The 26,025-nt window shown below is 40.4% G+C and overlaps 1 protein-coding gene across 1 annotated transcript in view; it reads left to right on the forward strand.

The window, feature by feature from the left end:
• BRCA1 (BRCA1 DNA repair associated) overlaps positions 1 to 26,025 on the forward strand; it is a 127,652-nt gene that overhangs the window by 71,133 nt on the left and 30,494 nt on the right. Inside the window, 4 exon segments of the mRNA XM_060203427.1 lie at positions 7,690 to 7,991; positions 12,659 to 12,746; positions 18,233 to 18,310; positions 18,794 to 18,834. Coding sequence (XP_060059410.1) covers positions 7,690 to 7,991; positions 12,659 to 12,746; positions 18,233 to 18,310; positions 18,794 to 18,834 — 509 coding nt within the window.

Below are 26,025 nucleotides of genomic sequence, written 5' to 3' on the forward strand. Positions count from 1 at the left end.
TTTTGTCTCCTTCTCTTCCGTTTGTTGGATGGACCTCTCTGGTAGCCAGCAGGCTTCATTATCTGTACAGGAGAAAACACAAACATGTCCTCATCCCCATATGAGGACAGGATCTGGTCTTTTCCAGGACCCTGACAGGGGGTCTTTCCATTTAACCAATGCATATCTACTGTTAGTTGTGCTTTTCCAGAACCTGTCACCGGCAGATTTTCCTTGTGCACCCAAATTTAAAATATGAATGGTAAAGAGTGCTCTATTAAGAATGTTGTGTGGAGTCTGTGGTCCTGTCTCCCTCTTTTTATTTTTCAAAACACATGAATTGTCTGTTTTAGCGTTTTATTAGCATGTTTAACAATGGCCTGTCTTTGAGGAGGATCCATCAGTAAAGACTACTAAGGCTGTTGGAATCAGCTGAGATTTTATTATCTTTGGAAAAACATAAAAACATTATTAAGTCACATAAACTGAAATTGGGCTACATATAGGGAATTTTTTATTTTAAGAAAGCTTTGCACCATATGAAAGGCCGGTTCTTTATGTGAAGGCTTGTCATGGTTGTAGTCTTTTATTTGTGACCAGCAAGACATACACAAGGCCAGGAAAAATATTAAAATTGATAATCTAATGACTTAGAATTTGTTTAAATATCTTTATATAATTTTAGAAGGCCTTTTTAACAATAAAATGATTATCATCTTTATAATATGATTTTAAAATCACTTAAAAAATTTAAGCATATTATTAGAACTTAGTTTAATGTTAGGATCATAGTACTTTACTCATTATAAAAGTCATATATGTTTAAAATAATCTTTTACTTTTACACCACCTTATAATGACATCTTTAGACTAATTTTGTTTAATAAGGATTTATCAAATATTAAACTTTTTATCAGATCAGAAACATATATATGTATCTATTTAATTTATCAAGAATAAACTTTTGACACTGTCTTGAAATAAATTAGATATTTTTAAATGTGGAAAGACATATAGAGGGGTACCAGAGCAAAAGCTTTAGGCATGAAATTTATCAGCATAACCATTGACAAATTATTTTTTGTTTATCTAGGTTTATTTTATCTTTTTAAATGAGAAGGTACTTGACAACTTTATATATATCAATAATAATCTCTTTTAGTCTTTTGTCACACTCAGTTAAAATTGAGACACACCCTAAGTGTGTGAGATCTATTTTAAAAGGCTCTATTTGAATTTTAAAGGAACTAAATCTAAAGTCTAGCTTATTTAACCTTATCTACCAATCTCTGAATGTCAGGATCTTTAAACCAAATTTAACTAAAGTATATTGATTTTTTAATTAATTTTACTTTAAACTTTAAACAAACTCAAGTTACTTAAAGAGTTAACACACATTTGTGACAGTGCTTCTCAGAAGATTTACAGTGCCAAACAAACAACAAATTTTGTTGTGGACTAATTTCTACAGAAATAGTTTCACAGGGCATTATGGGGGCCCTCCATAATGCCTCGTTCTCTCCTACTTAAAGCCATACATATAATTTGTATTTTAACTTGGAGATGAAGAATTGTCATGTTGACACTTTTAAGAAGTTAGTCAATTTAAATACTTAGGCTTTTACTTTAAATATTTATTTACTTTAGCAAAATAATTTTTATTTTTAGATTACCACATAAGAATTGTGATGTAAACCCTCTTTTTTTTTAACCTGGTCTGTTAAGAATGTGGCTTTAAGATTATTTACACTTTTAACCTTAAAATTAATGTTTCTCAGGCCATAAAGCCAAACTCAAAACACACATAAACATGTATATAAATAATTATTTTTATTACTATTTAGTAATTGTTATTATTTTTGTTACTATTTAATGTTTATCATTATTAAATTTAATTATTATTAAATAATAACTAATTTATTATTAAATAATTATTAATATATTATTATTATTTACCTGTTGTCTATAGGAAAAATATCTCTCAATTTTTTTGGTGGTACCATTTTTTTTAATTTAGTTTATTTAAGAATTAAGTATAAGTTTCTCCCTGTAGGGCAGCAGCTATAGTTATATCTTGTAGGAAGGGTGGAATAACCTCTGAACAGGTTCATATATAATCACTTAAAGAGCCCGTTTTTCTTAAAGGGCGAATTAAGGTCTGACAAGTCAGGAGTCAATTGTTTGATAATTATCTCTGTTTCTTCTTTTTGTGGCATGATTTTTAAAACCTGATCTATAAATTTAGACAAAGGTACATAAACATCTTCTTGTCTAGCTGACACTTTTTTAAACGAGAGTACTTTTTGTGGCAGAGATGGGAATTTAAATAGGAGAATATTTCTATGTAAAGACAAGCAAATCTTTGCCCCAATGTTAGTAGAGCATCTGATCTTTTCTATTTGTCTATCAGCAAACCTTTTTATTTAACCAGGGTTTTTTAATGGTGATTTTTTTTGGCCCCAGTGATGAGAAACTGAAGCAAAGAGCAAAGGCTGGAAAGGAAATTTTGTCATTTTTTTTTTTTTATTTTAAAATCACTTAAACAATTTTAAGTAAAATGTTAAACTTAGTTTGTTAGGATCTTTGTTTATCACAAAGCTTATCACACCCTTAGGGCAGCTATGAACAAGGGTGGGTACACAACTTAATTGATCTTTCACTTAAAAGGCTAAGATAAGCCTCATAGCTTAAATGTTCAAAAATAAATATTTACTGTTACATTACTTTTAGATGACAATATTAGACTAAATAATTTTGTTGAATAACATCTGCCAAATAAAAAAATTTTTATCAGGCCAGGAATACCATGTTTAACCCTTTTTTCCTGGCAAGGCCACTGCTCTACCCAGACTGGGTTATTAGAAAGCCAGTCCAAACGTGGAATTTGTTACAAACAGTGGCAGTTGGTATTGGGGTGCTGGTAAGATTTAGAATTCTCACAAGAGTGAGAGAGACTGCAGAGGCATCTTACCACGCCTAGAGATCTCAGAAAATCTTTAACTAATGAATTGATGTTGATATTAGCTATCAGAAGGACAAAGCTGTCTTATATTTTAGTCTGTGTGTCAACTCTATGAGTTGGGATCTTTAAAACCACATTTAGTTTAACTAAATCTTACTTAAAACAAACTTTAGTTACTTAGGGGTTAGCACACATTAATGAAAACAAGGTTAGCACACAGACTTAAAATATAAACATTCTTGGTGAAAAGAAATATTTACCTTTGAAAAGCAGTTTTTCGATTTTTAGCTCACAGCAACTCTTACCCCCCGCCCAGGAGGGGTGGGTGTGGCTAGGGGAATGATTGACTGAAGTCTTTGCCAATCTGTGGAGCAGTAGCAGTAGCTCTATGACGTGATTGGCTGCACGGATGCAACAGGCGGGCTTAGTTTACCGCTGCGTGCGGAGAAAAATCTTTGGAAGTTTCTTTTCTGGGCTAAGGTAAATTTTAGATTTTAAAGAAACAAATCATTAAATTTCTATCAAAAGTGTGTGTTGGTTCTCTGATTAATAGCTTTTAAGTTAGAGAGAATGTCTTATTTGATTTCTTTCTTTCTTTCTTTAAAGAATAGCTTGCTAGCCAGATAAGATCTCGCTCAGAACTGGTTTAACACTTTGTGAGAGCTCTGGCTGAAGCTTAAAGCTGGATCTTATGGAGTTTTGTTTTTAGGCAGGAAATAGCAGTTTTAAGACTATGTCTAGGTCCACTTTAATGTCTCTTTGACTCAGATCTTATGGACACCTCTCTTGGCTCTCTGTGAAGGAGTAGGAGGTAAGCCCATACCTTTAGCTGCCAGATCTTTAGAAAGAAGGACTTCTCCCTTATAAATAAATTCTGTAATCTCTTGGGGTCGGGGCCTAACTCCAATTACTTCATTTATAAGATTACAATAAGAAAAGGTTGTAACAGGGACTTTTTCTGGTCCCAAAAGGCCGTAGTAATCTTTTACTGCATCTCCTACTCTTTTCCACCTTTTTTCATTAATAGATCCCTCTTGGGGAAACCAGGGGCAGACATCAAAGAGAAATTTATAAAACCTAATTAAATCTTTCTTTTTAAACTTTCGTCACTCGCGTCTTTAAAGCGTCTTTGAGCCCGTCAACAAATTTTTTATGTTGACTCAGATCTTGTCCCATATTAGAATTAGTGGAGGAGGAAGAAAAGATAGATGAGAAAGGATATGGAAAGAGAACTGGCACCCCAAAGAGTGACAGACAATCAACTGCGCTTGCCTGGCCGGGCCCCTCGTGGGACCTTAAGGAGTCTTAGCTTAGGAGTAACCGTATAAATCTCGACCTCCGTCTCAACCAGGTTGAGAATCTCCACTGAGCTGAGACGACTCCACGGACACGCAGGTTGGGAGCCCAATCACGCCCCGTAGTCTAGTGACCGTGAGGCACACAACACGCACACAGGCATTCATAAAGGCATTTATTCAGTCAAGAGGGGGCAATTGCCTGTCCGGCCGCCGCTACTGGAATGTCGCAAGTCAGGCCTTCAGAAATCACCGGAGAGTAGCTCCGGCCAGAATCTGTCAGTTGCACTGACAAGGTCAATTCTTTCACAAATTGCCAAAGTGGAGAGAGAGAGAGAGAGAGAGAGAGAGAGAAAGTGTCTGTTAGTCTTAATACTCACCGCCTGAGTCCTGGACTGAAATCAGCCGTCTCTTTGAGTTCCTGGAGCACCCAGTCTTAGTGCCCGTCTCCTTGAGTTCGCTAGCTAGCAGTTTCCGCAGTGGTTCTCTAATGAAGTCCTTCACGGGGGTCCCTCGTTCCTTGGGGCACGTTGGGCGCCAGATGTCCTGTCCCGCGGGACCTTCAACGTGGGTAAACCTAGGAGAGGGAGTCATCAGGACAAGGGAGAGGGAATGGGGACAAGAGACGCAAGAGAGAAATGAGACAAGACAGGATTCTGATCAAGTCTGTTTATTAGCACCAAAGGTGCTGTTTTTAAGGCCGGGGTAAGGGGGAGGTTAGCAGCTGGGGGCAGTTGGTTGACGTGGCATGTTGTCTTGGTGATCAGCCGTTAACTGGAAGGTGGTTCATAGGGAGGTGGGCAAGTTACCTGACTTACAAAAAACGGTACAGTGGTAACAAACAGAAACTTTTCTTTGTCAAGACTCTAGTTAGGAAACAAAAACTTATCTTGTAAGCAAGGCCTTCTGTGAACAACGACTGTGTGGCCATGCCAATAGCAACCTTGAGGGCACATGTGGCTCCCCACAAGTGTCCTATCTCACCCTTCCTTCTCAGTGTCTCTGTCTGTATCATAAATAAATAAATAAATAAGTACGCATATTTACACATTAAAAAAGCAGAGAACCAGAGAATCACCGGAACATGCAGTGCCAGGAATCAGATTTGAGCCCTCATGTCACAGTTGAGATGTCCTACCAGCAGTGTCACTGCCCAGGTCATGCTGTTCAGGTTTTTGTTTGGCTTGTTTTCTTTGTTTGGAAAATAGGCTTAGAATAGAATAGCAAAGGAAGTCACACCTCTCTGTGTCTTAATATTGTATTATTTTTTAAATATTTTATTTATTTTTTATTTGGTAGAGACAGAAAGAAATTGAGAGGGAAGTAGAGGGGAGAGGGCTGGACAGTAGCGCATCCAGTTAAGCACACAATACACACAATGCAAGGACCAGAGGAAGGATTCTGGTTCAAGCCTCCAGTTCCCCACCTGTAGGGGGGGAGTTACCTCAAAAGTGGTAAAGCAGGTTTGCAGGTGTCTATATTTCACCTCCCTTTTTTTTATTTTCCTATTTTTTATTATCTTTATTGTGTTTGATAAAACAACCAGAAATCAAGAGGAAAGGAGGGGATAAAGAGGCAGAGAGACACCTGCAAGACTACTTCACTTGCAAAGCTTTCCCCCTGCAGGTGGGGACCAGGGACTTGAACCTGGGTCTTTGTGCACTGCAATGTGTGCACTCAACCAGGTGCACCACCACCTTGTCCCTCTCTCCCCTTCCTTATCTTCCCCTCCCCTCTCAGTTTCTCTCTGTCCTATTCAATTAAAAAAAAAAAAGGCCTCCAGGAGGATTAGTAATCCAGGCATAGAGCCCTGGCCATATTCCTGGAGGCAAAACAAACAAAACAGGGAGAGAGAGAGAGACAGAGGGACCTGTAGCACTGCTTCACCACTCACAAAACATTCCCCCTGCAAGTGGGGGCCGGGGTCTTGAACCCGAGCCCTTGTGCATTGTGACACATGCACTCAACCAGATGTGGCACCACCTGGCCCCAATATTTTCTTTATTTTTTGCAGAGAGGAATTTGAGGGGAAAGGAAGAGAAAGATAAAGACGCCTACAGCATTACCTCACCACTCCTGAAGCTTCTTCCTGCAGGTGGTGACCATTTTGAAACATTTAGGTTGTTTCGAGAACTTTACTTTCAGGGGCCAGGTGGTGGCACATCTGGACATGGGTTCAAGCCCCTAGTCGCCACTTACAGGGGCAAACCTTCAAGCGTAATGAAGCAGGGCAGCAGATGTCTCTCTATCTCCCCCTCCCTTCTCAATTTCTCTGTCTGTATCCAATAATAAACAATTAAGTATTAAAAAAAAAAAACGTTACGGGGGTCCGGTGGTAGCCCAGCGGGTTAAGTACACGTGGTGCAAAGCGTTAATGGACTGGTGTAAGGATCCTGGTTCGAGCCCCCGTCTCCCCACCTGCAGGGGAGTCGCTTCACAGGCAGTGAAGCAGGTCTGCAGGTGTCTATCTTTCTCTCCCTCTCTCTGTCTTCCCTTCCTCTCTCCTTTTCTCTGTCCTATCCAACAACAATGACATCAATAACAACAATAATAACTACAACAATAAAAAACTAGGGCAACAAAAAGGAATAAATAAAATAAATATTTTTTAAAAATTACTTTCAGGAGTTGGGTAGTAGTGCAGCAGGTTAAGCACATGTGGTGCAAAGCACAAGGACTGGCATAAGAACCCCGGTTGGAGCCCCTGGCTCCCTACCTGCAGGGGAGTTGCTTCACAGGCAGTGAAGCAGGTCTGCAGGTGTCTATCTTTCTCTCCCCCTCTTGGTCTTCCCCTCCTCTCTCCATTTCTCTCTGTCCTATCAAACAACGAGAGCCTCAGGCATGAAAGTCTCTTTGCATAACCATTATGCTATACCTTTACTCCTTTTATGTCTTTTTATGTGTGTAAGATTAGAATTGTTTTGTTTTGTTTTTGACCAGAGCTTTGCTCAACTCTGGTTTATGGTGGAAGGGGTGGGGGGGTGGGATTGAACCTGGGATTTTGGAACTTCAGGCATGAGAGTCTCTTTGCATAATCATTATGCTATCTCCCCCCATCCAAGATTAGAATTGTTAACTAAAAATGTTAACACATCTAATGTTTTTGCAATATAATGTCAAATTGTCCTTTAGAAAAATTAAGCTACTTGGGTTGGGAAGACAGCATAATAGTTATGCAAAAAAGTCTGTCATGCCTGAGACTCTGAGGTCCCAGGTTCAATCCCCAGCCTACCTACCATAAGCCAGAGCTGAGCAGTGCTCTGGTGTAAAAAAAAAAAAAAAAAAAAAAATCTATTGGGGGGCAAGAAAAATTAAGCTACTTTACACTTTACCTAAAATGTTGTGGTCCTATTTTTCTCTAAGCCTAAATGATCTACGTTTTTAATTCTTAGCCATGACTATAGACTGTAACTCACATTTACTGTCACATAAATTAAACTTTTTCCCTTTCAGAAGGGACTCCTTACCTAGAATCTGGAGTCAGCCTCTTCTCTGATGACCCTAAATCTGACTCCCTTGAAGACAGCACTCCAGAGCCTGCTCCAATCTGTGGCATGCCAACATCAGCCTCTGCTGTGGAACTACAAGTTGCAGAATCTGCCAAGTGTTCATTTACTACTCATCCTACTAATACTGATGGTTATGGTGTAAAGGAAGAAAGTGTGAACATGGAGAAGTCAGAAGTGACACCTTCAACAAATAGAACCAACAGAAGAATATCTATGGTTGCATCAGGCTTGACCTTGAAAGAACTTGTGAGTGTATCTATATATGTCTTCTTGGTGACTAAGACTTCATTAATATACTATAAATTATTTTATTTTTTTAACCAGAGCACTGCTCAGCTCTGGCAGATAGTGGTGCAGGAGAATTGAACCTGGCCAGGACTTTGGAGCCTCAGTTAGGAGAGTCTCTTTGCATAACCATTATGCTATCTACTCCCCTATAAATTATTTTAAATAAGTGCCAGCAATGAAGAATGTAGAGGAAAAAATCTAGGAACAACAATAATTCTTTGTAATTTAAATTCCATTTCTAATTTCTGAAAGTCTTGGCCTAGATAAAATAGCACAAGGTGTGTGTGTGTTTGCTAAAGAAAATGGTTATTAATAAATGTGATGTGCTATAGAACTTTTAAATTTCTTATTAAAGAAAACAAGTAGGGAGTCAGGCGGTAGCGCAGCAGGTAAGCACACGTGGAGCAAAGCACAAGGACCAGCATGAGGATCCTGGTTCAAGGCCCCTGGCTCCCTACCTACAGGGGAGTCACTTCACAAGCAGTTAAACAGGTCTGCAGGTGTCTATCTTTCTCTCCCCCTCTCTTTCTTCCCCCTCTCCATTTCTCTCTGTCCTGTCCAACAATGACATCAATAAAAACAACAATAATAACTACAACAATAAAAAACAAGGGCAACAAAAGGGAATAAATAATTTTTTTTTAAAAGAAAACAAGTACAGGGCTAAGGAGGTAGAATCATAGTTAATGAGAAAAGATTTCCATGCCTGAGGCTATTAGATCCCAGGTTCAATCCCCCTAACCACCATAAACCAGAGCATAGTGCTCTGGTAAAGGGGAAAAAAGAAAAGCCAATAATAGTTCTACTTATCATAAGGCTTCCCCCCACCACCAGCACTACTACTTAATTCACAGATGAGTATACTTACTAGCTATAAAGATTTATTTATGGGGCTGAGTGATGGCTCACCTGGTTGAATGCACATTAAAATACAAAAGGACCCAGATTCAAGCCCCCAGTTTCCACCGGCAGGGGGAAAACTTTGCAAATAGTGAAGCAGGGCTGTAGGTGTCTCTCTTTCTCTCTGCCTGTCCCCCCATGTCTCTCAATTTCTGACTGTCTCTAACCAATAAATAAAGATAATACCAAAAAAAGGCTTATTTATGTATTTATTAGTGAGAGAAAAACGAAAATCAGAGCATCACTCAGTCACATGCAAGGCTGAGGATCCACCTTGGGACCTCATGTTCATGCTCATGTTCATGCTCACAAGTCAGAGGCTCTACCTGCTGTTCATTGTTTTGTTTTGTTTTTTGCTTCCAGGGTTACTGCTGGGGCTCAGTGCCTGCACCATGAGTCCTCTGCTCCTGGAGGCCATTTTTCCCATTTTTGTTGCCCTTGTTGTTGCACTTTTTAAATTAATATTATTGTTACTGTTGTTGGATAGGACAGAGAGAAATTGAGAGAGGAGGGGAAGACAGGGAGAGAGACAGATAGACACCTGTAGACCTGCTTCACCACTTGTGAAGCGACCCCCCTGCAGGTGGGGAGCCAGGGCTCCAACCGCAATCCTTACACTGATCCTTGCGCTTTGCACCATGTGTGCTTAACCCGCTGCACTACCACCCGGCCCCCTCATTGTTTCTTTTTATAAGACACCATGAACTCAGGGAGTCCTGTATTCATGATGCCACCAAGGCAGCTTCTGGGTGCCAACTCTTTCTTCTGCTATACCAGGGCTTTGTGCACACATGATTTCACTGATACTGGGCTGACTTTTTCATTTTCAAATTTCCTTAGAGGCAGAGAGAAAGGGAGAGTGACCATAGCACTGAAGTTTCTCCTTGGTATTATGATACTTCCATATGGTGCTTGGACTCAAACCCAGCACATATGTATGGCAAGGTATCCACACTACTTGATGAAGCATCTTCTGACCACTCCCTCCATTACAACTTTTTATTCTCACAAAGCTGTCTCCCCACCCCCATGCTGTCCATGGTGTTGGACACCATATGTGGTGCCTGTGTGTTGCCAGGACTCAAACCTAGGGCCTTGTATATGAAATAGCACATGCTATACTGGCTGAGCTATTTCCTGGCTTCTAATCTTTATCCTAGCTTACAAGTTACTCAGTAACCTGCTTTATCAACACCCCCATGCTATTAGGAGTTATTAAGATTTTAATGTTTCCTTGGGCTGCTCCTGCCATCATGTTTCATACTATGGAGAAATATTGAAAATACTAAGAATACTATAACCTGATTTCTACTTAGGCTGAGTGAAGATTTCAGACATCCTGGGAATATTGCCTCCCCTGCAATTAATCACCATTGGATCATTTCATAATAAGATAGTTAAGTGATTTTTTTTTTTTTTTATTATTACCAGAGCACCTCTCATCTCTGGTTTATGGTGGTGCAGGGTATTAAACCTGGGATTTTGGAGCCTCAGGCATGAGAGTTTCTTTGTATAACCATTATGCTATCTACTCCCTGCCCCTGAGTTTTTTTTCTAACTGATTAGAATACCAAATGAAGTCAGTGTTGGGGCATTTATTGTACACCGAAAGATAACGCAGTCATTCTTAAGTATCTCATGATTACATCCCTCTTGGGATAAGAACCATTTCTCATCCTCACTTTTTTTTTTTTTAAGATTTTATTTATTTACTAATGAGAAAGAGCCAGACATCACTCTGGTACATGTGCTGCCAGGGCTTGAATTTGGAACCTCATGCTAATAAAAAAAAAAAGAAAAGAAAAAAAAACAAAGAATAGGCTCCGGACCGGGTGGTGGTGCACTTGGTTGAGCACACATGTTACAGTGCTCAAGGCTCAAGGACCCGGGTTCAAGCCCCCAGTCCCAACCTACAGAGGAAAGCTTTGCAAGTGGTGAAGCAGTGCTGCAGGTGTCTCTCCTCTTTCCCTGTCTATCTCCCCTACCCTCTCAATTTCTAGCTGTCTATCCAATAAATAAAGATTTAAAAAAGAACTTAAAAAAAACTAGGCTCAGCATAACATTCTCTATGGCTAGAAGTGTCCCAGTACTAAAAAGACAAAGAAAACTGCATAGTAAACACATTGAATAAATTCTCATCGATAATCCTAAAATTGTCATCTCACAGATGCGTAACCACAACGATTATTTACTCTGAAAATTCATATTGTTTTATTGCTCTTGATCATTTGCCTATACACATTAAAATTCCCATTCATTGAAAATTAGCATTCCTGCTCTTTGGTTTTGTAAGCTCAGCTTTTCATAGGTTAGAATGAGCTAACCTTCTTGCTTGCCATGGGCAATTCTGAGCTATAGATTAGACTATAAGTGGCTTGGGTACATGTTGTCTTTAAACAGGAGGAAAACTTTTCATCTCTATTCCGACGTGCTGAAGTGTGGTAAATTTATTATGAAAGCTGCTGACTGTATTACACATGATTAGTTCTGAAGCTCACATTAAGATGATCTTTTCAGCACTTGCTCTTCTAACTGAATACTGTTTCAAGACTGGGATTTCAGCAATTACTCAGCTCAGAATTGCTAATGATTTTGACAGAGGGTAGTGGCAAAAGGGGAAAGATGCCATTAGCTTCACTAGCCTGCCTTCTTTGACAGTATGAAATAAGGCGGCATGAAAGAAAGATGGTCTAACCTCAATTGGAACATTGTGCAGCATATAAATATTGGCATGGGTGACAATGACTAGTAAAAGATAACCCTTGGCAAACAAGTAAGTTACCAAACAGTAGCTACTGATTATGTAAACTGTGTCCATAGTAGATCCTGTTAATTTCTTCTAGTGCCTACTGATTTTTTAGTTGGTTGAAAAATAATAATTAGAAGACTCTATTTCATTTGGAAGAATGTGAGCTTTTCTGACCCTCCTTCTTAAAAAGAATTGATATTTTTTGCACTGACCTTTAAAAGTATCTTGACTTGAGCTAGGGAGATAACATAGTGATTATGCAAAAAGGCTTTGATATCTGGTGCCAAAGGTCCCAGGTTCAATCCCAGTACCACCATAAGGCAGAGCTGAGCAGTGCTCTAGTAGAAAGAAATAACAGCAAATGTTTTTTACATATTTGAATTTTTTGTAACTTAGGGTTGAATCTTGGTTTTAAACCATCTGTTTCATAAATTTCTGTACAGGCATGTTACCTCTCAGCTCATAAAGTGTAGGATGATAAATCTCAGTTACAGTATCATAGAGTTTCACTTTGCAAAGAAACTGCCCTAAGTAGTCAAATGATTCCTGCTGTTGTGGGGAAAGTAATAGAATATTGAATCATCCATTGTAATTCCATGTCTTTTAGCATGGAGTGTATTAATATTTCTTCTTGTGATTTGTACATGATTTGTGTTAAATTACTATTTATTTTGAGACTTCAGACTTGTTAAAATAGAAAAGATGTACCTTATCTAAGAAAAAAATAGAAAATTCAAAACCAGGATAACTAATAATCTAAACTGTGTGCTAGAGGTCATTTCTTTTTCTTTTTTTTTTTAAAGATTTTATTTATTTATTAATGAGAAAGATAGAACCAGACATCACTCTGGTACATGTGCTACCAAGGATTGAATTCAGGACCTCATACTTGAGAGTCTGGTGCCTTAGCCACTGTGCCACCTCCTGGATCACATAAAGGTCATTGCTTATAATGCATTATTTTATTTGATTTCAGATGCTTATGCACAAGTTTGCCAGAAAACACCACATCACTATAACTGATCTTATTACTGAAGAGACTACTCATGTCATTATGAAAACAGGTATTCCAAGAACCTTTACAGAATATAATGCATCTGTTACATAAAACCTTATGAATATATGGGAATATTTTATAAACATATTACGGTAGTCTTCCAACAGTCAATCAATATTACTTTATGAAACATAAGTTTTGCTACTTCCTGACCTTCATAAATATAGGTTTTCTTTGTATTTTATTGGGGGGGTTAATGGTTTACAGTACAGTTGTTGGCACAGGGGATTTCCTGACCTTTAATTTTGAATTCAGATAGCGACCTCCACGCTACTGCACTGTATTGTGTGAAGAACTTTTTGGTAAGCTGTAACCCAAGTCCTGTAAACAAGAAGTAGATCAGAAGAGGAAATGGAGCAGAAATAAGTATTCACTCAAAATCTGGGCAGTTATAAACCATAACTCCATGTACTAGCTCCATTAAAATGTTTAGGTAATTGAATGTAGAGAGTTTTTCTCTTGTCATTGCTATTTGTTTTTGTTTCTAATAATTTTTATTTATTTGATAGGACAGAGAAACTGAGAGGAGGAGACACCTACAGCACTGCTTCATGACTAGTGAAGTTTCCCCTCTCCAGATGGGGACCCAGGGCTTAAACCTGGGTCCTTGAACATAGGAACATGTGTACTCAACTGGGTGTGTCAATACCCGGCCCTGTGAGAGTTTTTTTCAGGGAAACAAGTATATAATATCAGCATTGAGAAAGTATAGCAAATGGAAAAGGAAGAAAAGAGAGAAACTCATTTGTACTTCCCTTTCTAAATCTTAATTACAGACTTGTGTGATAACTGAGACTTCTAGGGGTTTTAATTTACTGTCAGCTAAATCTGAGTAAATATTTCTAGACTGCTTTAAAAAAATGGGCCATATTAATGGAAACCTAATAACTCAAGGTAAAAAAAGAACCTAATTACTCAAGCAAGTAAAGATACTTCCTCTCCTCTTCTCTCTATTTTTATTCCTATTCCTTTTTTTTTTTTTTTTTACATTTTTTTCTTCCACTTAATTTTTTTTTTTTTTTTACTAGAGCACTGTCCAGCTCTGGCTTATGGTGCTGCAGCAGATTCAGCCTGGGACTATGAAGCCTCAGGCATGAGAGTCTCTGTATAACCACTATGCTATCTTTTTTTTTTTATTATTCCCTTTTGTTGCCCTGGTTGTTTTATTGTTGTAGTTATTATTGATGTTATTTGTTATCGTTGTTGGATAGGACAGAGAGAAATGGAGAGAGGAGGGGAAGGCAGAGAGGAGGAGAGAAAGACAGACACCTGCAGACCTGCTTCACCGCCTGTGAAGCGACTCCCCTGCAGGTGGGGAGCCCGGGGCTCGAACCGGGATCCTTACGCTGGTCCCTGTGCTCTGCGCCACATGCGCTTAACCCGCTGCACCACCACCGGACTCCCACCACTATGCTATCTTACCCGCGCCCTACATTTTTTTCTTTATTGGGAGGATTAATGATTTTACAGTCAGCAGTAAAATACAATAGTCTGTACATGTATAACATTTCTCAGTTTTTCACATAGCAATTCAACTCCCTCTAAGCGCTCCTCTGCCGTCATGTTCCAGGACCTGAATCCTCCTCTACCCCATGTCCACCCCATAGTCTCTTTTACTTTGGTGCAATCCTTTCCTTTTAAAGTTGGGGCTGGTGAAATAACTCACTTGGATAGTGTGCTGCTTTGCCATGTACATGACCCAGGTTCAAATCTGACCCCACTGCATTTAAGGAAACTGGTGCTGTGGTCTCTAATACTCTCTTTCTCTGTCTCTGTTAAAAAAAAAAAAAAAAAAAAAAACGGGCTGGGGAGACAACACAGTAGTCACTAACTAGCTCAAAAGTATTAAGAGGTAGATAGATGATGATGGGGAGTCGGGCAGTAGCGCAATGGGTTAAGCGTACATGGTGCAAAGCGCAGGACTGGCTTAAGGAACCTGGTTTGAGCCCTGGCTCCCCACCTGCAGGGGAGTCGCTTCACAGGTGGTGAAGCAGGTCTGCATGTGTCTATCTTTCTCTCCCCCTCTCTGTTTTCCCCTCCTCTCTCCATTTCTCTCTGTCCTATCAAACAACTATGGAATCAATAACAACAACAACTACAACAATAAAACAACAAAAGCAACAAAAGGGAATAAATAAATATTTTTTAAAAAGAGAGGTAGATGATGGGCAGGGGTAGATAGCATAATGGTTATGCAAACAGACTCTCATGCCTGAGGCTCCAAAGTCCCAGGTTCAATCCCCTGTACCACCATAAGTCAGAGCTGAGCAGTGCTTTGATAAGATAAATAAATAAATATTAGAAAGAGAGAGAGATAAATGATGAGAATGGGGAGAAAGAATTCAAAACAATAACATTTGAAGAACAGTTAAAGCTGTGAGAAGACTTAAATGAGAAGGCCCTGCATTTTAACCTGCCTCCTCCTGATCATCCTGCTGTGATAGGGCCACCACCAACTCCGTTGCCCCTGTGACTGACACACAGCAAAAATAATCTGAAGAGTTCATGTTGATGTGAAGGTCACATCTTCCATGAAAATTCAGAAGTGCTCTACATTAATTAGAAGAAATCAAGAAACTTAGCTATAACTGATTCTGATATGCTTTGTATGTTGCAACCTTCCAAACCAAGGAATCCAGGGGAAAAGTTAGTTCTAGTTTTGTTTGTGGGAACCAGAATAGCACCTCTGAAAAGTGGGAAAATCTGTGCAAGTTCCCAGGATGCAATCAAAAAGATATTTCAAGATGGGAGTCGGGCGGTAGCGCAGTGGGTTAAGCGCAGGTGGCGCAAAGCGCAAGGACCGGCGTTAAGGATCCGCGTTCCAGCCTCCGGCTCCCCACCTGCAGGGGAGTCGCTTCACAGGCGGTGAAGCAGGTCTGCAGGTGTCTATCTTTCTCTCCCCCCTCTGTCTTCCCCTCCTCTCTCCATTTCTCTCTGTCCTATCCAATAACAACCACATCAATAACAACAACAATAATAACTACAACAACAATAAAAAATAAGGGTAACAAAAGGGAAAATAAATAAATAAAATTTTAAAAATATATATATATATTTCAAGACAAAAACATGAATGTCAAACAAATGAACCAGAAGTTCTAAATTGGATTTGTATTGCTGAAATACAAGCTTGATGTATCCTTAGTTGTAGCTTTTTTTTTTTTAATCTTTATTGGATAGAGACAGCTAGAAATTGAGAGGAAGGAGGAAATAGAGAGGGAGACAGACACCTGCAGCACTGCTTCACCACTCACAAAGCTTTCCCCCCACAGGTGGAACCTGGGGCCTTGCACATTGCAACGTGCACTCAACCAGGCATGCCACCACCAACATGCTTGGGCTGGGGTCTCACCAAGGGTGAGCTGTATTGTCATCTATTATATATTCCATGACCATGTGCAAATAGCCCTAATTAATTAATTTCTTAACCAGAGTACTGCTTAGCTCTGCTTTATGGTAGTGCAAGGGACTGAACCTAGGACTTTGGAGCTTCTAACATTAAAGTCTTTGCATGAGCTCTTTGCTATCTCCCCCACCCCCTAATTTAATGCCTACAATTTTTGTCTGCTTGTTTGTTGTAAATAAAGGGAGCAAAGCCACTGTTTCAAATATCTGAAGTGTTATCTGGAAGAGAAGTTAAACTAGCTCTTGGGAACTAGAAAGTAAAGACCCAGTACTTAAAACACAGGAGATGCCATTGCAGCTCAGCTCTTAAGCCTTTTCAACAAAATTGACTCTCTGGAACTAAAATGGTCCATTCCAAGATGGTTCTGTCCATATAGCTTCAGGCACTTGAGTAGAGAGATGATCCAGACTCATTGGTACGATCACATTACCAGAGGACCTTGAAGATCATAAGTTTCTAGTCCATGAAAATTATACCAGAATCAGGGTGTAATGATGCTCATGGAAACCTGTGCCAGAACAAGACTTTTCTTTTTTTTTTTATGTTTATTTTTATTGTTTATTCCCTTTTGTTGCCCTTATTGTTTTATTGTTGTAGTTATTATTGATGTCGTTGTTGTTAGATAGGACAGAGAGAAATGGAGAGAGGAGGGAAAGACAGAGGGGGAGAGAAAGATAGACACCTGCAGACCTGCTTCACCACCTGTGAAGCTACTCCCCTGCAGGTGGGGAGCTGGGGGCACGTTCGGGATCCTTATGCCGGTCGTTGCGCTTTGCGTCACGTGCGCTTAACCCGCTGCGCTACCGCCCGACTCCCAGAACAAGGCTTTTCTAAGAACTATTTTACAGGTGAATGTCATTAAACTTTAGTATACCTTCAGGTTTATAGCATAATGGTTGAAAGATGGAAAGAAAACTTTCAAATGCAAATTAAATCTGAAATGGTTGTCATTAAATTCAAAGGTAGCATGATATTTACTACTTTTGAAGTAAAAATGAGCTGGAATTTCTGAGTTTAAAACATAAATTAGGGGCTGGACAATAGCACAATGGGTTAAATGCACATGGCGCGTAGCATAAAGACCTGCGTAAGGATCCCAGTTCAAGGCTCCAGTGCCCCACCTGCAGGGGGGTCACTTCATGGACAGTGAAGCATGTCTGCAGGTGTCTGTCTTCCCCTCCTCTCTTAATGTCTGTCTGTCCTATCCAACAACAATGACAGCAATAACCAGAATAATAATAACAACCACAATAAAAAAAGCCAACAAGGGCAACAAAAGGGGAAAAGATGGCCTCCAGGAGCAGTGGATTCACACCGAGCCCCAGCAATAACCCTGGAGGCAAAAAATTAAAAAAAAACAAACCATAAATTAACTTTGCTGCAGTTAAATGAAGCTTTTAAAGTTGTGAGGAAGCTGTGTGTATGTGTTTTGTTTTGTTTTCTTTTGTTGTGACCAGAATGCTCTGATTTATAGTGGTGTAGAATAACTTGCTACTACTGGCAGATGGCCTGATGTGTTTAAGATTTTTTTTACCCCGCTCCCGTGTTTAATATTTAAATACATTTCTGCTATTTCAACTATGTTCTTCAGTTTGCTTAGTTCTTCAAAGGGACCTTTGAAACACTATGAAATAAGCAGAAGTGATTCTTCTGTTACTGCCTTCTGAAATACATGTATGCAAAGAGAAGCAGAAGATCTGAGAGATAAAAAGTTATCGGTTACATTGACATTTCAAATTAATGATTTCAATAATACTATTTTCATTTGTCTTTATATGCTAGTAAACTAAATGTTCCACAGCCAGCTATAATAGTGCTACTTAGATGGATAATTCCTTTGAAACTATGATGGAGATCTTTAGTAGCCTTGGCATCTAGAAGAAAGGGCAGACATTTCTTCGGATCTTAACTTCACATAGGCCTTTTCATGTTTCCAAGACCCACACCTGCTGGTTATTAGGGATGTTGGAATGATTGGTCTCAAGGAGCATGAGAAGCTAAGCTTTATTTAGCTTCTTGTGGCATCACTTCCTCATTTTTTTTTCAATTTAACTAATCCTTCAAAAATTTCTTTTATCATTCTGCAGATGCCGAATTTGTGTGTGAGCGGACTCTGAAATATTTTCTGGGAATTGCAGGAGGAAAATGGGTAGTTAGCTATTTCTGTAAGTACAGTGTGCTTTCTCCTCTTCTCTTAACACCTCGGGACTGCATTTTCACACCTAACATTTTAACAGCTAAGGTTTTTTTCTGATGCTGATTTTGAATTGAAGAGGTCTTTATTGGTGATTCTAAAGTAGCTTTATCTTTAATGCATCTCACTTTGTTCAGATAATAAGCTGGTGATGTTGGAGAAATGGATTTCTTTTCCTAAGTAATGCAGCCTAGTCTGTTCCTAGCAATGCTAACATATAAACTAGGGATTAATCTAATACTAAGCAGAAATCCATGTGTAGCAGGCACTTTCATGATGTTTAAATTAAGTATCAACTGTGCTTCCGAAGGAAGTCTACTACAATCCCTATCTAAGGATCTGTGAATTTAAAGTGAAGAACTCTACTCATTATTATTTCTCCTGTGCTCTATATGAATGCTAAACCATCAGCCTCCATGAAGAAATCATGTAACTTGTTTTGTTATCTCTTTAGGGGTTACCCAGTCTATTAAAGAAAATAAGATGCTGGATGAGGTAGGTTTGCTTTGGGGTTTGGTTATGCTTCTCAGCTCTGGCTTATGGTGGTGCTGGGTATTCAACCTGGACCTCAGAGGCTCAGGCACAAAAACATGTTGTATAACCACTATTCTGTCTCCTTGCCCTGAGTTAGGTATTTGATGTTATAAAATAATCTGAAGGAGGCAGCTGGTGACACAACCAGTAGAGTCTACATGCTACAATCTATAAGGATCTGGGTTCAAGCCTCTGGCCCACACCTGCAGAGGAGACCCTTCACTAGCAGTAAAGGAGTGCTGCGAGTGTCTCCTGTCTCCCCCTTCCTTCTTATTTTCTCTCTGTCTTTATCAAATAAGTAAATAATCTGAAAGACTGGGTACCATTAAGTTACATAGTCTCCAGAATTGTATCTGCAGGGGCCAGGTAGTAGCACTCCCAGTTGAGCCATACACATTATCATGTGCAAGAACCCAGGGTTGAGTCGCCTCTCCCCACCTGAAGGAGGAATGCTGGGAAGGAAGGAAGGAAGGAAGGAAGGAAGGAAGGAAGGAAGGAAGGAAGGGAGGGAGGGAGGGAGGGAGGGAGGGAGGGGCAGTAGATTCATCGTGCAGGCACTGAGCCTCAGCAATAACCCTGGTGGCAATTAAACACACAACTGTATCTGCTTCCTTCCTTGCACCTCTTTACACAAGTTTTTCATGATGGTGGAAATTGTCAGCAGTTACTCAGAGCAAGCCAGTAAATTCAATGTTCTTGCTCAATTATTCCAAGTCAATTGAGATCATCCTTTCCTCCGAGAAAAAAAAAAGGACTTCTATAAAACAGAAGATGGGGCCGGGTGGTGTCGCACCAGGTTAAGTACATGTTACCATGCACAAGGAACAGGGCTGAAACGCTTGGCCCCCACCTGCAGAGGGAAAATTTACAAGCAATGAAGCAGTGCTGCAGGTGTTTCTCTGTCTCTCTCTCTTTTTTTTTTTTTAGATTTTTAAAAATTTATTCATTTATGAAGAATGATAGGCAGAGAGCCAGAGAAAGAATCAGATATGAGGGGCTGGGTGTTGGCGCACCTGGTTGAACACACATGTTACAATGCACAAGGACCTGGGTTCAAGCCCCTAGCCCCCAGCTGCATGGGGAAAGCTTTGTGAGTGGTGAAGCAGTGCTGCTGGTATCTCTCTGTCTCTCCCTATCTCCCCCTTCCCTCTTGATTTCTGTCTCTACCCAATAAATAAAAATAATAATAATAAAAAAAATCAGACATCACTCTGGTATGTGTGCTGCCAGGGATTGAACTCGGGACCTCATGCTTGAGAGTCCAATGCTTTACCCACTGTGCTACCTCCTTGGACCACGGTGTCTCTGTTTTTCTATCTCTATTCCCTTTCAGTTTCTCTCTGTCTTACCAAATAAATTTGAAAAAATGTTAAAAGAGTGGTCCGGGATGTGGGGTAGTGATTAAAACATTAGACTCTCAAGCATGAGGTCCTGAGTTCAGTCCCTGGCAGCACACGTACCGGAGTGATATCTGATTCTTTCTCTTTTCCTATCTTTCTCATCAATAAATCAAGCTTTTTTTTTTAAAAAAAAAAGAGGGAGTCCGGTGATAGTGCAGCAGTTTAAGCACACATGGCATGAAGCACAAGGACCAGCATAAGGATGCTGGTTCGAGCCCCCGGCTCCCCACCTGCAGGGAAGTAGTTTCACAGGCGGTGAAGCAGGTCTGCAGGTGTCTTTCTCTCCCCATCTCTGTCTTCCCCTCCTCTCTCCATTTCTCTGTCCTATCTAACAACGATGACGTCAATGACAACAATAATAACTACAACAACAATAAAACATTAAAAAATTAAAACATTAATAAAATATTAAAGAAATATTCTCAGGGGCTGGGCAGTAGTGCAGCGGGTTAAGCGCACATGACACAAAGCACAAGGGCCGATGTAAGAATTCCGGTTCGAGTCCCCAGCTCCCCACCTGCAAAGGGTCACTTCGCAAGCAGTAAAGCAGATCTGCAGGTGTCTATCTTTCTCTCCTCCTCTCTTCCTCTCTGTCTTCCCCTCCTCTCTTGAGTTGTCTCTGTCCTATCCAACGACAGCTATAACAACATCAAAAAAAAAAAAAGAAATATTCTCCAATTAATATGCAAGTATATCTATTTAGAAATCAGATTCCTTCAAAAGGTTATTACTCTATGATACTTAGAACAGTGAGAGGTAAATAAGATTGTAGGAGGTGGAATAATTTTAGAACAGCCATCTAAGCTCCTGGTGACAACAGATTAGACAAAATAAAATTAGCGAAAGCAGTTTCAAACTATTATGCACTATTTAGTGTATTCATAATTAATTAGTGATATTTTGGTTGGTTTAATTTTCATTCAGTGCTTACACTACTGAGAGCTTCCTTTTTTCTGAGCACCAGGACTATAACAGTAAACAAAAACAGGTTTCTGGGGAGCCAGGTGGTAGCGCAGCCAGTTAATCACACATGTCACAAGGACCAGCTTAAGGATCCCGCTTTGAGCCCCCGGCTCCTCACCTGCAGGGAGGTCGCTTCACAGGCAGTCAAGCAGGTCTGCAGGTGTCTATCTTTCTCTCCCCCTCTGCCTTCCCCTACTCTCTCCATTTCTCTCTGTCCTGTCCAACAACAACAGCATCAATAACAACACCAACAATAACTACAGTAAAATGACGAGGACAACAAAAAGAAATAAATATTTTTTAAAAATTTAAGAAACATTAAAAAAAAAAAAAGACAGGTTTCTACTTTGGTGGGATTTCCCCTTCTTTTTTTTTTTTTTTAAGATTTTATTTATTGGTGGCCGGACGGTAGCGCAGCGGGCTAAACACACATGGCACAAGGCACAAGGACTGGTGTATGGGTCTTAGGTCAAGCCACCCCTGCAGGGGGTCACCTCACAAGGTGAGGGCAACAAAACGGAAAAAATAGCCTTCAGGAGCAGTGGAATCATACTGAGCTCCTACGATAACCCTGGAGGCAAAAAAAATTTTTTTAATTAAAAATATATATATTTAAAAAAATGATTTTCTGGGCAGTAGCACAGCGAGTTGAGCGTAGGTGGCACAAAGCAAGGACCAGCGTAAGGATCCTGGTTCAAGCCCCGGCTCCCCATCAGGACTTCATGCTTAAGTGCTTTATCTACTGCGCCACCTCCCAGACCACGGGATTTCCCCTTCTTCTGAGAGAAAATGCATAATAAAATGCATTGAAGGGTCAGGAGATAGCTCAGCTGGTAGAGCACACACTTTATCATGTTCATGGACCCACTTGGAAGCCCCCTAGCATCACAAGGGAGTACTGTGCAATGTGAGTGTTGTGGTGTTTCTTTCTACTGAAAGAAAGAAGGAAGGGAGGGAGGGAGGGAGGGAAGGAAGGAAGGAAACAAACAGCCAGGAAATATCTCACCTGGTACAGCATCAGGCTTGTGTGCCTAAACTTTGTTTGTGTACCACAGTGGCACTCTAGTTTGTCTCATGTGAAATTCTCTCTCACATATGTGGTAGATAAAATAAATCTTTATGAGTCTACCAAGAGTGGCAGAATCAGACAAATAAGAAGCCTTGGCATACACACACACAGAGAGAGACAGATATTAGATACTAGTAAATTCTATAAAGAAAAATACACCCCCCCTCCCCACCTGCAGGGGAGTCTCTTCACAGGCGGTGAAGCAGGTCTGCAGGTGTCTGTCTTTCTCTCCTCTCTGTCTTCCCCTCTTCTCTCCATTTCTCTGTGTCCTATCCAACAACAATGATATCAATAACTACAACAATAAAACAACGGCAACCAAAAAGGAATAAATAAATACATATTAAAAAAAAAGAGAATTCTTTTAGGGAGTCGGGCGGTAGCGCAGCGGTTAAGCGCAGGTGGCGCAAAGCACAAGGACCGGCATAAGGGTCTCGGTTCAAGCCCCCGGCTCCCCACCTGCAGGGGAGTCGCTTCACAAGCGGTGAAGCAGGTCTGCAGGTGTCTGTCTTTCTCTCTCCCTGTCTCCCCCTCCTCTCCATTTCTCTCTGTCCTATCCAACAACAAAGCATCAATAACAACAACAATAATGACTACAACAATAAAAACAACAAGGGCAAAAACAAAGGGAAAATAAATAAATTTTAAAAAATTTAAAAAAAAGAAAAATACAGAGCAATAGTCTTACAGTTGAGTAGGGTAGGCAAAGATTGACTACTTTAGTTAAAGAGGCCAAGCAAGCAAGACTTTTTTTTTTTTTTACCTCCAGAGTTTTTTTTTTTTTTTTTTATTATCCTTGTGCTGGTCCTTGCTTTGTACTAAATGTGCCTAACCCGGTGCATCACCGCCCAGTCCCTGGACAAAAATTCTTTTTTATTTTATTTTATTTTGTTTATTTATTTATTTTTATTATTATTTTTTTTTATTTAAGAAAGGATTAATTAACAAAACCATAGGGTAGGAGGGGTACAACTCCACACAATTCCCACCGCCCAATCTCCATATCCCACCCCCTCCCCCGATAGCTTTCCCATTCTCTATCCCTCTGGGAGCATGGACCCAGGGTCATTGAGGGTTGCAGAAGGTAGAAGGTCTGGCTTCTGTAATTGCTTCCCCACTGAACATGGGCGTTGACTGGTCGGTCCATACTCCCAGTCTGCCTCTCTCTTTCCCTAGTAGGATGGGTCTCTACCTCCAGAGTTATTGCTGGGGCTCTGCCTGCACTATGAATCCACTGCTCCTGAAGGCTATTTTTTCACATTTGCTGTTCTTGTTGTTTATCATTGTTGTTATTGTTATTGCTGTCATTGGATAGGACAGAGAGAAATTGAAAGAGGAGAAGACAGAGAGATAGATACCTGCAGACCTGCTTCACCGCTTGTGAAGCGACCCCCCTGAAGGTGTGCAGCCAGGGGCTTAAAGTGGGATCCTTGTATCAGTCCTTGTGCTTACCGCCATGTGCGCTTAACCCGCTGTGCTTCCACCCGGCCCCCTAATTTATCTTTATTTTTTATTTTTTTGTATGTTTTTATATTTATTTATTTACTTCCTTTTGTTGCCCTTGTTTTATTGTTGTAGATATTATTATTGTAGTTATTATTGTTGTCATTTTTCTTGGAGAGGACAGAGAGAAATGGAGAGAGGAGGGGAAGACAGAGGGGGAGAGAAAGATAGACACCTACAGACCTGCTTCACCGCCTGTGAAGCGACTCCCCTGCAGGTGGGGAGCCGGGGACTCAAACCGAGGTCCTTATGCCGGTCCTTGCATTTCGGGCCAAATGCGCTTAACCCACTGTGCTACCACCCAGCCCCCTTGACTATTATTTCTATAACTTTCTATCTATATGTATATATATTTTCTCTTTTTTTCCCCCCTATCACCCTGCCATCTCTTCTTCCTAAGTCACACCTACAGAAGGAAGCTTTACTACAGTGGTATCTTTCACTCTCTCTGCCTTCTTCTATCTTAAAAGAAAGAGAGAGAGTTGGGAGGGAGAGAAGACAATAAACTTTTTTTTTAATTTTTATTTATAAAAAGGAAACATTGACTAAACCATAGGATAAGAGGGGGTACAACTCCAGACTATTACCACCACCATAACTCTGTATCCCATCCCCTCCCCGATAGCTTTCCTATTCTGAGAGTATGGACCCAAGGTCATTGTGGGATGCAGAAGGTTGAAGGGCTGGCTTCTGTAATTGCTTCCCTGCTGACCAAGACAATAAACTTTATCTTTAAAAATAAAGACTTAGGGGAGTCAGGCGGTAGTGCAGCGGGTTAAGCACAGGTGGCACAAAGCGCAAGGACCGGCCTAAGGATCCCAGTTCCAACTCTTGGCCCCTCACCTGCAGGGGAAGTCGCTTCACAAGCAGTGAAGCAGGTCTTTCTCTACTCTTCTGTCTTCCCCTCCTCTCTCCATTTCTCTATTATTAGTTAGTTTTATTTTCACATAGAGACAGAACAGTAGAGAGACCACAGCACCAAAGCTCCCAGTAATGCCATGTGGGCCAGCCTTGATACTACTTCATTCTTATCAAAATAATGACTGTGAAAAAAAAATCTTCAGTATATTATTTATTTCATCATCACTGAAGCTTTACTGCTCTGGGTCAAATTGTTCACATAGAAAGAGTGTTTGGGAGCTGGGCAGTAGCACAGTGGGTTAAGTGCCCGTGGCGCAAAGCGTAAGGACCAGCTTAAGATCCCTGTTTGAGCCCCTGGCTACCCACCTGCAGTGGGGTCGCCTCATGAGCCATGAAGCAGGTCTGCAGGTGTCTGTCTTTCTCTCCCCCTGTCTGCCTTATAGTAACAACAGTAATAAACAACAAGGGCAACAAAAGGGGGAAAATGGCCTACAGGAACAGTGGGTTCGTAGTGTAGGCACCGAGCCCCAGCAATAACCCTGGACGCAAAAAAAAAAAAAAAAAAAGAGGGTTCAGTGGTTCGGAAGGTTATGCAGTCAATAAAGTGTTGGACTCTAGAGAGTCAGTCGGTAGGGCAGTGGGTTAAGTGCAGGTGGCATGAAGCACAAGTATCGGCATAAGGATCCCAGTTTGACTCCCTGGCTCCCCACCTGCAGGGGAGCCGCTTCACAAGCGGTGAAGCAGGTCTGCAGGTGTCTATCTTTCTCTCCCCCTCTCTGTCTTCCCCTCCTCTCTCCATTTCTCTCTGTCCTACCTAACAATGACAACATCAATAATAACTACTACAACAAGGGCAACAAAAGGGAAAATAAAGTTTAATAAAATAAATTGAGAGGGGAAAGGGAGAAAGGAGAGGAAGAGAAACATACCTGCAGCCCTGCTTTACCACTTGAGAAGCTTTCTCCCTGCACGTGGGGGCCAGGGGCTAGAACCTGGGTTGTTGTGCACTGTGATATGTGCATTCAACCAGGTATCCCACCATCCAGCCCCCCACTGGTGAATTTTTTTTTAATTATTTCTTTATTGGGGAATTAATGTTTTACATTCAACAGTAAATACAATAGTTTGTACATGCATAACATTCCCCAGTTTCCCATTTAACAATACAACCTCCACTATGTCATTTATCATCCTTCATGGACCTGTATTCTCCCCACCCACCCGCCCCAGAGTCTTTTACTTGGGGGCAATATGCCAATTCCATTTCAGGTTCTACTTGTGTTTTCTTTTCTGATCTTGTTTTTCAACTTCTGCCTGAGAGTGAGATCATCCCATATTCATCCTTCTGTTTCTGAA

Source organism: Erinaceus europaeus, chromosome 12 (genome assembly GCF_950295315.1).
Source record: "Erinaceus europaeus chromosome 12, mEriEur2.1, whole genome shotgun sequence".
NCBI classification, from domain to species: Eukaryota; Metazoa; Chordata; class Mammalia; order Eulipotyphla; family Erinaceidae; genus Erinaceus; species Erinaceus europaeus.